Source organism: Arachis ipaensis, chromosome B04, assembly GCF_000816755.2.
Source record: "Arachis ipaensis cultivar K30076 chromosome B04, Araip1.1, whole genome shotgun sequence".
NCBI classification, from domain to species: Eukaryota; Viridiplantae; Streptophyta; class Magnoliopsida; order Fabales; family Fabaceae; genus Arachis; species Arachis ipaensis.
This window is the reverse complement of record NC_029788.2, coordinates 6,387,627-6,402,056: the sequence shown is the minus strand read 5'-3', so window position 1 is coordinate 6,402,056 and position 14,430 is coordinate 6,387,627. Positions and strand designations below refer to the sequence as shown.

General features: G+C 31.9%; 1 protein-coding gene across 1 annotated transcript; it reads left to right on the top strand.

Moving 5' to 3' along the window:
- On the top strand, window positions 12,798-13,721 carry LOC107635927 (uric acid degradation bifunctional protein TTL-like). Its single transcript, XM_016339475.1, has 4 exons — window positions 12,798-12,956; window positions 13,072-13,173; window positions 13,267-13,393; window positions 13,513-13,721. Exons 1-4 carry the CDS (start codon window positions 12,798-12,800, stop codon window positions 13,719-13,721), a joined length of 597 nt encoding a protein of 198 aa, XP_016194961.1.

Here is a 14,430-nt window from a genome sequence, read left to right as displayed (position 1 = left end):
TAACAAACCATAAGACAACGACGAAACAAATTAAACGCGATTTTTAAATAGCTTTCTTATTTTCTTTTTCTTTTTTTGTAAAAGCTATGTGCATTCCTTATCTTCTTTTTCTTTTTTCCTTTTTTGTTCAAAACAATTTTAGACATACTCGTAAACTTCTATCCCCTCGTCATTCTCCAATCGTCCCACCATTATTACTTTTTCCTTTTAGAAATTAATGGAAAAAAAAAAGTAAAAACGATAAACATATATAGAAAGAGTTAAATATTTGAAACGTTCATACTTCATAGTATAGAATATTTTACATAGTTGTATAATCATACGATCATATCTGTTTTTTTAGATGATTATTCACATAATTAATATAAAAAATAATTTTTTTTATTAATATAATATTACGTAATTAAATACACGTATAAAATTACTTTATACTGATAATGCATTAAAATTAAATTTATATATAAAAATAACAATTGTTTTATAAACAAAGAAAGAAAGTTTCTATTTCTGTCTTTAAAAATCTCAGTCTCCAGTGTCCCTACTTTTTGGAGGTACTGAAATACTGAAATTTTTGAGACAGAGATACAAATTTAAGTACCAGTCTCTACCTCAACAAACATAATACTGAGTTCTTGTCCCCAAGTCTCATTTCTAGTCTCTACAAACAAATGCTACCTTAGAGTTATATTTCATAACTCATGCAAAAACACCTCAATTTAGAATATATGCATAAAATAACTTTTCTTTTAATTTTTTAGATATTTGTACTATGTAATAAAATATTAGCCTAAGTTTATCTGTATTATTTAAATTTTTCATTACTAAACCATCATGATAAATTTGAATCATTTAAAATTAAAAAAAAATGTAAAACAATAAATTAATAAAGTAACCTTCTTTAAATGAATTATTTATACTTTATACTTTATGGTATTATGTTTTATCTTTTAAGGAATTTTTTTGAGTAAAGTATCATTTTTGTCCCTAACGTTTGGGGTAAGTCCCAAAGTTGTCCCTAACGTTTCAATCGTCCTATTTAAGTACCTAACGTTTTAAAATTGACTCAATGTTATCCTGCCGTTAGGGATCCGTTAACAGAATTGACGGCGGGACAAAATTGAGACGATTTAAAACGTTAGGGATTTAAATAGGACGAAAAGTTAAGGACAAAAATGATACATAAAAATAAATTTTAATTTAATTTTATCTTTCAATAATTGAATACTATGTATAGTAAAAAATTATTAATATTATTAAAGGATAAAATTAAAATTTATTTCTATGTATCATTTTTGTCCCTAACGTTTTCGTCATATTTAAGTCCCTAACGTTTCAAAATCGTCTCAATTTTGTCCCGACGTCAATTCTTTTAAAGGATCTCTAACGGTAGGACAACATTGAGTCAGTTTTGAAACGTTAGAGACTTAAATAGAACGATTGAAATGTTAGGGATAACTTTGAGACTTATCCCAAACGTTAGAGACAAAAACGATATTTTATTCATTTTTGATATATTTAATGTAAGGAAAATATAAAAAGATTATTTTATAAAATTTCTTAATAAGATATTTTTATTATATTTTTAAAATATATTTTTAGAACAATTTCAATTTTGCATATTATTTCTGAATTTATAATAACTGAGCTAATTTGATATTAAAATTTTCATTTAAAACAATACCTAAACATACACATGCTAGTCAGATTTTTTTTTATTAAAAATAGAGAGATTTAAATCTGTAACCTCTTAAATGAATATGATCAAAAAAATCATACCATATTGCCATTTAAGTTATAGCTCATTGGCACAATGAGATTCTTTTTAACTCTTGTTGAATCTTTCCCTTTTATTTCTCCTAGTTTCTACAAAAAATTGTAGGCATTTTTAAAATAAGCACAATTTCATATATAGAAAACCTTAGAAAATCCTAGAAAAATCCTCGAAAACCATAGAAAACTATAAAAGAACTCTCGAAAACCCTAGACACTACAAGAGGTCCGACAGATAGCTGCGGTTAAAAACTCAGTTAGCGGCGGTTTTTTGACCGCCGCTAAACATACAGCAACGGTTAAAGAACCGCTGAAACTAAGGGCGCCGGCAAACCTTTAGCGGCGGTTTTTTTCGACCGCCGGAATAACCGCTGCCAAACCTCAATTTACCGGCGAATACGTTTTGCAATGGTTGGGAACTGCTGCTGCTTTCCAGGTCTGGGTTGAGTCGTTGAGACACGTTTCCCGGTGGTCAGATAACCGCCGCTATCTGAGTTTGTTTAAATAACCGAATTTTGCAGCATTCAAACATAACCGCCGCTAACAATAACTTTTTTTTCAAACAAATACTTTATTTGAATTTTGTGTTCATATGACAAACAACATTCAGAAATATTTTAAATTTAAAATTGTTTCGTATTAATTTAACTAATTATTTCTGCAATTACAATTAAAAAAAACCATATAAAAAATAAAACACAATTCTAAGATATCCCAAATGATCCATATATATAGATGACAAAATAAAATAGTTGATAATAATTTGACCTCAAAGTATACTATTCATAAAGGAAAGAAGAAAACAGTTAATTGTTAAAAGATCCCTATTGTGCTACATTCCCCAAAGACTTCAGCTGTGCTTCAATTTCAGGTGGCAAAGTGTCTCCTTGCTGTTGTAACATGTATTTTACCAGATTTACCATGGTCTGTCTCTTTTCCATTTCCTCTGCCTTTTGTTTTGCTGTCGCTGCCTTTAATTCTGTAATCTCTGCCTTTTGTTCTGCTGCGGTTGCCTTTAATTCTGTAATCTCCCTCTGATACTCCTCTATCTGCGCTCCAGAGTTTGATTGTTGGGTCGTGTTATGAATAAGTTCGGTCGGACATGGTCCAAAACCTAACCCCCGAACTCGTCCTGAATGCTCCTTTCCAAGAACTTGCGCAAGCGAATCAGTAAGTGAAATCTCCTTCGAGGAACCATCTTGGCTCTCGATATTCGCAATCGCTTCCTACAGTCATACAATAGTTTGGTTGTTGTCATGTTGAAGTTTGCAACATGAATATAGCAAAAATAATTCTTAGCCAACACTTACCCCAGCAACACGCGCAGCATCGTTCATATAAGATCCATTCCTTTTTTTATGAGTCATAATAAACAACTCTCCTATACCAATGCGCCTTTGCTGTTTTTTCTCCTGTACCCACATTAAATATGCATACAATCATACATGTTACAGAATTATATCACAAACCACAAAAACTTGTATGAAAGATAATACACACATAATTACCTCTTCATCCCTTAGCCTGGCAGTTGTCTTAGAGCCCTCAGTATGTGTAAAAAGTTGCTTCGACCGATTTACAGCATTTTGTCTACACTTTTCCTATAGATAAAGATAAAAATACAATTAATCATGTAGAAGGCTCTTAAGAAAGTAATGCCCCGTTAATATTATCCCATTTTTTTGAACGATTAGAAACTTATTTGACTGATTTTTTTGGCCTTTTACAACTATCACTTTCAATCAATCATTTTATTCAGTTTTGCAAAATGATTAAAATAACAACACTAAATGGAGTATGAATCCAATGTTAATTACCTTAGTAGATTCCTTCAAACGATAGTTGACGAACCATCTCCACTGCTATACATTTATTCCTGATGGTTTCTTCTTTAAATTATCTTCCCAACTCAGTTGCTCGTTATAACACTTATGGTATAAGTGATTTCTTGCTTCTTTCCAAATTTTTCCTAGCCTTTGAATCATGACCTTTTTTTCTTTTCCCACGGTCATCCTCCTCATACAGAAAGGTCCGCTAAATATTTGACCAAAAATGCGATTAACATCAACAAAGGGAAAGTAAAGGAATTTGCTCCAATTTTACATAACGTAAAAAACTACGAAATTTAATATTATACCTTAATTGTCTCGTATGCATGTTCCTTCAGAGCTTTGTCCATTGTCTTCCAACTTTCTTCGTTAATGGGAAAATGCTAAAAGTCAGCTCCCAAATTTCCTAGAAATCCACTTAATAATCCCGCTGCCTGACCGATCGCTTGCATCTCTGTATTAAACTCCAGAATGATTTGTCTACCAGGAGGTAGTATTATAGCCTCCCTGACGCTCAAATTCATCGTTCTTGTGACGCCACCATCTAAGAAACAACTTACAAGGTTTAGTTGAGTGGCCATTCATTAAAAATTAAATATAGGATGCAGGGAAAAAATTTTTACCGCTTACTACAACAGTCCAATAATCCGTATCTTTGCCTTTATAGGGCTTGTTACGGCTTACAGTTTCTTCTTCGGCATACAAGTTATCAACAAAGTCATCCCATGACCCAACCTCATCTGCCTCATGATCATAATCTTCATCCTCCAAAGATATTTGGGCATGCCCAGCAACATTTTCAGTCTCTGTGAGGTGTGCGGTAGCATCACCGGCATCTTTCTGAGTTGCTGGAGCTACCCGTGTTTCAATACGCGGTGGACGGAATGAAGTATTTTTTCCGGATGTCGGAGCAATGACATTCTGAGTTTTGTCAGCAGTGCCGGCATCGGGGATAGAGCTGTACTGCGGTTTTCTAGGCATTTTTTCAAACCTTCACATAAACTAATGAAACTTATTAGAGAGTCGAATCTACCAAAAAACCAATAATAAAGAGGTTATAAAGGTAACATTTCAAGGTTAAACAAATTTATATTGCTAATCTAGAAATCACATGTATGATGAAAAATTGGCAAGCATCACCGATTCATATTTGCAAAAATCATTAGTTAGTTATAAATTTTAAAAAATCTTAAATAATATGATTAAAAAATACAACATTTTTTCCATTCGGTAGTAGAATTTGAAATGTTGACCACAATTTCTAACTTCTTACATTTATTAAAAACTCAAGTCACAAATGCATGCTTCCTTTCAGAACCATGAATTTTGAATCCAAGAACATCTCCACTCAAGTATATGTTTAAAGAAAAGATTTGTATTCAACAAGCTAAAAAGAAAATCACATGAAAGTTATATAATAAAGCTAAGAAAGGAAACCTAGGACAATTGAAATTTGTAATCGGTCAAATTAGCCCAACAACGAAATAATTCAGACACACATTGATACATGCACATCGCACCTATTTTTAAACATTAGAAATGATAATAGGCATACAAAATTATAACATGAAGCCACTTAACTTGTATATATAAAATTTTCAAATGTTCGCATGATCCTTGGTTTGTTAGCATCAATTATTAGTCACATGTTGCCACTTGAAAGTTGAAAATGATTGAATAGACCAACAAGTACTTAATTATTATAGCATTTTGAGTTGTGCAATAGATCATTTCAACGAATACAATCTAGCTAGACCTTTATATCACATAAATTTAATAATAATAAGACTATTTGGATTTTGGATAATTACAATAAATAGCATCTTAAAGAATAGTGAGTTTCACATTAGAAGATAAAATACTTGAATGGAGAATTTGACCACCACTATACTATAATTGTAAATCTTAATAGACATTCTTCTTCAGAATTTTATTCCTATCAGATATAACTTTAATTCAAGAAATGCAAAAATATTTAAGAATAAAAAAGGAGGTGTTTCATAAGTTTTCAACATGGTCAATACCATATTTACAGTGGCTCTACACCCATGATACTTTCTACAAGCTTTGGATATAAGTTTTGTTAGTGTCAACACTATAAAAAATTAGCTTTCACTATATCTAGTTTAAAAACTAAATTTATACAAAGAAGACCTTTTCTTTAATTATCTTTTGAACTCCACTCTTGTTATTGAGTTTCATTATTTTATAAAGTTACCTTTTAATTGGCTTACTAATCCAGATCTTTACCAAATTTGGCTCGTATCCACTTCTCAAAACTTGCTAACAAAGACCATAATCATTAGGAACTTAACAAGAATGAGTTTTTTAAATTAGTTTTTTTTAAATAGTTTTCTGTATCATGTTACATTGAATTTTAAAAGAGTTTTTATTTTAAAATTTCAAAAAAAGATTTCATGCTTAAAAGATAAAAAATAAGTGTGTTTTACCATTAAATAAAAAAAAAGGGGGACATTTAGGGAAGAATTATTGATGTAAAGAGAAAATTGTTCACGTTATCCTGCACAGTGAAATCCTAAACTCACTATTAATAATTTGTTCTCTTATTCAACACAATTATTTGTTTTCTACTGCTGTATTTTTTTATTTTTGTGTTCTAGAATGCAACATACTCCAACAAGCACAACAACAAAACAAGAGAACAAAGAAACAAAATGTAAAGCTGAGACAAAGATTTAAACTTGCCTAATAGCTATCCAGAATCCACTAGCAGCTTTTCATGGAACAAGTTGAACCCACACCCAGATCAGCCCAAGGTGTCACGGATGCACAAGAAGGCAATATAGTATTCGAGTAGCACAACAGATGAAGATGTCAAGAGGATACGCACGGTTAGAAATACATCACCATATAGTGCAACAACTAATAAAGTCGACTGAAAAAAGAGCATGCAACTCTCACCTCAAATGCAAAGCCGAACAGCGACGTCGAGAAGAAACAGATCTGCCCAAAAATAACTGAAACGGGACACAAGGTCAATGCCTCGAGAAGAACAGTGACACCATAGAGTAGCTGCAAAACTTGTACCAATCCACCCCAACTCAAACTTTATACTTACAGAGCAGAGGAAAAATTCATTTTCACCAGTACATTAATCAGAAACATATAAACAGAGCAAAACCACAAATAAAATTCAACTCAAAAAACACAAAAACTCACCTTTGAAACGGGAAAACAACTTGAAGGCGACGATGAACAATCAGGCAAAGGAGGAAACGCTGGGCGGGATTGTGGCGGAAGGGCACGGCGACGGTTGTAGGGCTACAACCCCAACAGACGCCGTGTGAATGTGCAGTGAACGGGGATTGACTTAGGCTAGGGTTTTGGCTAAACTAGTGGCAGCGAGGGGTAATTTATGTTGGGAAAACTCAGAGCACACAATTTGGGTTCAAATACAAAACATAGCGTAGTAACGGAACTGATTTGTTCCGATAAAACAGGCTAGAGTTTTTACCATTATAGTAGTTTAAAATTTAAGTTGATCCATAAGCATTATTATCTAACTGCATTTTAAATACTGACATGTTTTGCAAATACAATTAAAATTGTATTCATATAAATAAAGTTATAACTTTGTTATCTATATTATTTATATTTTTTCCTCTTCCAAATAAATTAATTTAAAAAGTTAAATTTTTCTATACTTACCTAACAAATTTGCCTCATCCTTCTTAAACGGGATTAGGATATGATAACTAGGTAAAATTAGATATTTTATGTCACTTGAATTTCAAATTTAATTTAAATAGATATAATTTTCCATTGATCACAGAGGTAATATAAATATTTCATTTCTCTCCTCCGAACACATATGGTATCTGATTTTGAATTCCTTTTATCAAATATCATTCTCTAGAACTATTATCCCCTCAATCTCCTATGTTTTTATGTATTAATTTACTGTCATATTCACTCAGAGCTCTGTTTTAGGTCTCAAATCTATTCATTCGTTCATTTGCACCCATTGCAACCTTATGCAAATTACCTTTATATAAAAAAATATAAATTCGCCATTTATGAACAAGAGTTTTCATGAGCACGTTTGAATTCGCTTTGCATATTTTGTTCAGGATTTCTCTACTCATTGAAATCACAAATTTTTTTATTCTAACTAATTGCTAGAAACAAAATGCGCGTGTGACATATACGTTTGTGTCTATTTTTTTTATAAGCCGTTTCAATTTTATTGAGTATATAAGTAAAAGTTTTTAACTAAATTTTTGACCTTATTCATTAATTTGTACACGTTAAAATTTTCTATACCAAGGAATATATAATTTCCATATGTACTTACAGTTAGTACTTTAGTAATGATTTTCGTCCTAAATAACTTAATATTTGGGTAATTGAATTTTTCAGTCCTGCAAACAACATTTAAAGACAAAAACACGTCTTTGCCGGACCTCCGGAAATGAGTATCGCACTATGGCGGACGACATCCCTAGATATTTGAACATGTTTTCTGACTCTGAAGCCCTAGGAGTTGACGGACATATCAACGAGGGCGCAGCAATCATACGTCCTCAAGCTAATACAGAAAAACTTGTGGTCAAAGATGCGCATTCTTCAAATCTGGAAAGACGCAAAGTAATCTCACAAGAGTCCCGACCTGAAGCATCGAAGCAAAGACATCCTATAGCGATTATGGGACTTGTCCACGGACATCTTGGCCAGTTGGAACAAGAGAAACAGGTTCTAAAACGACAAAGAGGACACGAAAGAATACTGAGCAACGATGTACAACAACGGAGGGGATTAGAAGAAAAGCGGGTGAACCCGGAAAACGACTTAGTGGGGTTCACCAACCAAAGAATTAACTTTGCCATGCATTCTGATGTCAATAAAATTTTGGAAGACGACAAAGACCTTTTAGATTGAATTTATTTGTAATTGTTCGAATTCAGATATTTCATTATCTTTACCTGTACATTTATGATTTGCTGCTAGTATACAAGATCTTATTATACACAGGATTATCTAATTATAATAATCTGTAAACATGGGCAAACAATAGTTTTAATCTTTCTAATTAAATTGATTACACCTAAAATTAATCGAACGCTACTATAACGGTTTAACTTACTTAGTAAAAGAGAAAAGAATTAAAAATCATAAAAATAAAAAAGAAGGATTTTATATTTTTTCGTCCATTTAAAAAAGGTTAAGTCCTTCTGAAACGATGCAACGCGTGATTGAGTCATTCTTTCCTCACTAATCCTTTTTTGAGGGTAGTCTAAATTTGTTATGGTCAACATAATGATTATTGAGAAAATACTAACTAGTATCGGGTTAAGCTCGAATTGGCTTGGTAGTCAGATCAATTTTATTTTATATTGAACCAAATCTTGCCAATTTCAGTTTAAAAACAATACGTTTCATATTATGAAAAATTCATAATAAACCAATCCTCATCATTTGGTTTTAAAATTTAAATTAAGTTTTGTAATCGATAACATTGCTATTTTTCCTAACAATCCATAACAGATAAAAGCTACTTAAAAGGTACGTAGTCATATCTTGTCAGCCAAATCGAAACTGTTATAAAAATCTGGATTCTTTAAGCCTATATAAAGAATTGTATGCTGCTAGTTTACAATATTCTCAATTTTCAATGTCAAAGGTGTCAGGTTAGTTTTTCACCATACCTTATCATTAATAACTCAAGAAGTTGTGTATTGAAAAATTTATGCTCTCCCCTATCCATCTCTTTCTGTTATGCCAAGCGGCAAAACTTTCTGTGCATTGAATTATGGTATTTAAATCATTAATATGCACAAGATATATTTTAATTTTTGAATTTATGCATACAAGATTTTATAAGTCTAGATTGCATTTTACCTCTTTTAAAGATATTTCATTATCTTTACCTGTACATTTATGATTTGCTGCTAGTATACAAGATCTTATTATACACAGGATTATCTAATTATAATAATCTGTAAACATGGGCAAACAATAGTTTTAATCTTTCTAATTAAATTGATTACACCTAAAATTAATCGAACGCTACTATAACGGTTTAACTTACTTAGTAAAAGAGAAAAGAATTAAAAATCATAAAAATAAAAAAGAAGGATTTTATATTTTTTCGTCCATTTAAAAAAGGTTAAGTCCTTCTGAAACGATGCAACGCGTGATTGAGTCATTCTTTCCTCACTAATCCTTTTTTGAGGGTAGTCTAAATTTGTTATGGTCAACATAATGATTATTGAGAAAATACTAACTAGTATCGGGTTAAGCTCGAATTGGCTTGGTAGTCAGATCAATTTTATTTTATATTGAACCAAATCTTGCCAATTTCAGTTTAAAAAAAATACGTTTCATATTATGAAAAATTCATAATAAACCAATCCTCATCATTTGGTTTTAAAATTTAAATTAAGTTTTGTAATCGATAACATTGCTATTTTTCCTAACAATCCATAACAGATAAAAGCTACTTAAAAGGTACGTAGCAATATCTTGTCAGCCAAATCGAAACCGTTATAAAAATCTAGATTCTTTAAGCCTATATAAAGAATTGTATGCTGCTAGTTTACAATATTCTCAATTTTCAATGTCAAAGGTGTCAGGTTAGTTTTTCACCATACCTTATCATTAATAACTCAAGAAGTTGTGTATTGAAAAATTTATGCTCTCCCCTATCCATCTCTTTCTGTTATGCCAAGCGGCAAAGCTTTCTGTGCATTGAATTATGGTATTTAAATCATTAATATGCACAAGATATATTTTAATTTTTGAATCTATGCATACAAGATTTTATAAGTCTAGATTGCATTTTACCTCTTTTAATCATATACTAGTTACATGTTGGCAGGAGGATTTATTTACTTTTATTATATACATAGAATATCCCAAATGATATTTGTTTCCTGGTTAAGAATTACATGCACCCAATTTAATTTGCCAAAAAAATACAGAGATCAACAGTAAGAGAGTTATAATTAACTAATCAATGGCTCTAAAATTGATGTCAAACGCATTTTCGGTTAAGGTAAAATTTAACTTTCAATATATTTGTTCTCTGGGATGGGTGATTATTAAAATATGGGTAATGTAAAAACTTTACTTTGTTTCGGTATCAAAATTGGTTGAATTGTTCCCCATTTGAATGGTATCATAAATCTACATTTTTTTTTGTGAAGGATTGAAAGTACAATTACTTGGGTATACAACATAAAAAGCTCGAAGAAACTACCGCCTCTGCTCATCCATTTTGTCCAAACACGGTAAGTCATCACCCTCAAGAAATTACACATAGTGTTTACTTAACCTTTTTTTTATCATTGACATGGTGGTTAGTCCATGATTCTAAAACCACAAAAGGTTAAATTATTATGTACTTCTAATTACAACAAATACAAGAAGCTGAAGCTTGTAAGTAGTGTATATGCCTATTGATTGACAACCCAAAAAATTCTTAATAACTTGCTGGACAATAATGACGAACAAAATAAAAAAAAACAGAAGGATACTTATATGATATGGTTTCCATTCAAAGGTATTTGGGACGTTTGAAGCAATATGTGCGCAACAGGGCTCAAGCAGAAGGATTAATTGCAGAGGGATACTTATCTGAGGAGATTCTAACCTTTTGTTCTAGATATCTGGATGACATTGAAACAAGGATGAGTCGACCGGTGCGAGTTGACGATCAACCTAGTGGAGTGATCCCTGATGCATGTGAAACAATGTTCCCGAAAATTGGAAAGGCGGTAGGGGCTGCAACTCATTTTAAGCTAAGTCAGATGGAACAACATCAAGCACATCGTCACGTGCTAGTCAACTGCGAGGCTGTTTCTGAATTTATTGAGTAAGTGATATTATGTTAAATTTCAACTCTCGGAGATAAATCTGTAAAGCCTTTCACTATTAGTGAATAATGTTGTGCTATTTCAAATAGTTCATTTAGACAAAAAACAAAGAGAATGCTGCGAGGTCAAACAAGGTCGCAATAAAAAATAGACAGCATTGTGCACAAGGAATTTGTTCAGTGGTTCAAGCAAGAGGTTAGTATACAGTAAGCATTATGCCAAGGAGTAATGATACAGCGAGTCATACTATAATACTTTAATTATGATGCATGTAAGAATGGCTGTTATATGGTGTCAGGTACCGATGGAGAGCACTGAGTATTCAAATGAGCTTAAATGCCTTGCATGTGGACCCAAACTGCAAGCAAGGCGTTATGGGGCGTACAATGTCAACGGGTATAAGTTTAGAACTATGGCAAAGGATGAAGGGATGAAAATCCAAAATAGTGGAGTATATGTCTCGTCTAATACACGAAGTTATGCAAGCATGCGTGACCAAAAAGTGGCTATTGGTAGTGTTCCATATTATGGAAAAATTGTAGAAATAATTGAATTGAATTACAGTAGTCGGTTCTCAGTTGTGCTGTTCAAGTGTATTTGGGCGGATACGACTACTACTAGAGGAATCAAAAAAGATCATTTGGGTCTTACTAGTGTTAACTTCTCTCGTTCAATACACAATGGTGATCGAGAAGATGATGAACCGTACATATTGGCATCAGAGGCTCATCTTGTATACTATGTGGACGATGAAGTAGATAAAGGTTGGAGCGTTGTTGTTCATGTGAAGCCACGAGACTTGTATGATATGGGAGAAGAGAATGAAGAAGCTGAAGTTGGTTTCTCTCCACAGCCAGGGTTAAACATGTCAACGACAGAGGACATTGGAGATTTACAGTTGACAAAGGATGATGATACAGAAGACCCCACAGACAATGTATCTGAAAATATTGATGATGTTGCAGAATGAAACATGAGATTGTAAAACCTAATTTTTACAAAAGATTTGTGTGTTTAATAAGTTATCAATCAGTTTTTTTATATAGTTGGCTGGTTACATCACGATTTGCATTTTCGTATTTCAATGAACTCTTTACTGGAATCACAGCTTTCATTAATTAAAGCTTTTTTTCCATTTCATCCATTTTTTTATTTGTTTACGCAGAATGAGGTATCTATATTGTTTGATGTTATTGTTCTTAATGTCGGTTTTATTTAAAGATAACATATATGATAATCTTTAACTAATCTTAATGTTTTTATGACTAATAAATATTAGTTATTTTAATATGAAGGAATAACAAGGCAAGTGGAAATGAATGACTTTTCATCATGCTGTTCAAGCCCGACATTTACTACAGAAATGGCTGTAGCCGCGCCGTTCTCTTTGTTGGAACATGCAATTGCTGTTGCTAGAGACATATGGTTTCGTAAAGTGAATGTTAGGTGTTGGTTGGAGGCTATATCAGGACGCTCTTGTTTCAAGGAATACTTAAAAAAGGCAAACAATTATACCAGGCAAGTTCGTTCATTAGGTATACAGTTATTGTTTAATTGAATAATGTATATGTTAAGTTTATATACGAGAACCAAATGTATTGGAATAATATTTGTTATGTTAACATTCAAACGTGTAGGAACTTCATAAATGGGGATCAATGTACGAAAAGAGGTTTGGGTATACTTTTGTGACATGTGCATCTGAAAAGAGTTCTTCTGAAATACTTGCTGAATTGAAGGTATAAGAATACATTCCTAATACAAAAATTTCATTGTAAATAATTAGTGTATTTTACAAAAAAATACTATAAACTATATCTGGTATTATGTAGACGCGCTTTAGAAACGACCATGTTGTTGAGTTGGATATTGCATCAAAGGAGGAAATGAAGTATATAGAATTGCACATTACAGATCTTCTATCCAAGAGATATGCCCAAAGTACTAATAAGGGAGATGGTAACTATTGTTTATTTTTGATCTGTTCTAAAAGTTTCTACTGATATTAACATACCATGTTTTCACTAAATTAATTTCTGACGAATGTCCTTCTTGTTGTATGATGTTCATATTTTCAGTGTTAACTGAATATTCAGGCGAAGTAGTTAAGGACAGTCTAGATGGGATAGAGACTGATTCAGCAGAAAATTTAGATGAAATTTTCTCTGTTAGAATTGACATCTCCATGCAGTCTGATAACAAAAAGGTTTTGGAAGAAGACAAAGAAACTTTCGATAACCAGCAAATACAAGATCATGTATATGTTGCAAAAGGGGCTTCGATTTGAACAAAATGCCATGGTATGGAGATGAAATACCAGATCCTATAACACGTGAAAGTCATAGATTCTTGACAGAGTATTTTCACCCAGGTCAATACGATGTTGAAGAGAAATTTTGACCTTGTATTTTAAGAATTAGGTCACATCCACTTAGCTTAATGGGTTTGGTTGCAGTATTACATATGTGACTACTTTTGGAATTTTAAGATTCGGATTGAATAACGAATATTTTCGAAAAAGCCCTACTTTAATTTATGATCGATTAAAGCTGCCATTAACTGATAACTATCTAACAATTTTCTTTTCCATTTATGCTTGAATGCAACCTTATAATATCTTATAGTAAATGAGAAAATCTAATTTGTAATTTTTTTTCACATGACTGAAATAAAATCTCTTTTTAAAGTGATTAATCTTTTATACATAACACAAATCCAGAAATTGGTCTCACGGTTTAGGTAACAGTGAGTCAAACAAATTGATCAAAATTAACTAATTAGACTATATCAAAAAATCAAATATGGGCAAACCCAAATTATTTACCAATAAAAAGTTTCACAATTTGCGAAAGACAATCGAAATTCAGAAAAAGATTGATGAAACTAATGAGAAATAAAGTAATTTATATTCTCTTAATAATGAAAAAAGAGACTATATCCAAATATGAGAGTGAGGAACTAAGCAAATTTGGCGGCGGTTGATTTAAAACCGCCGT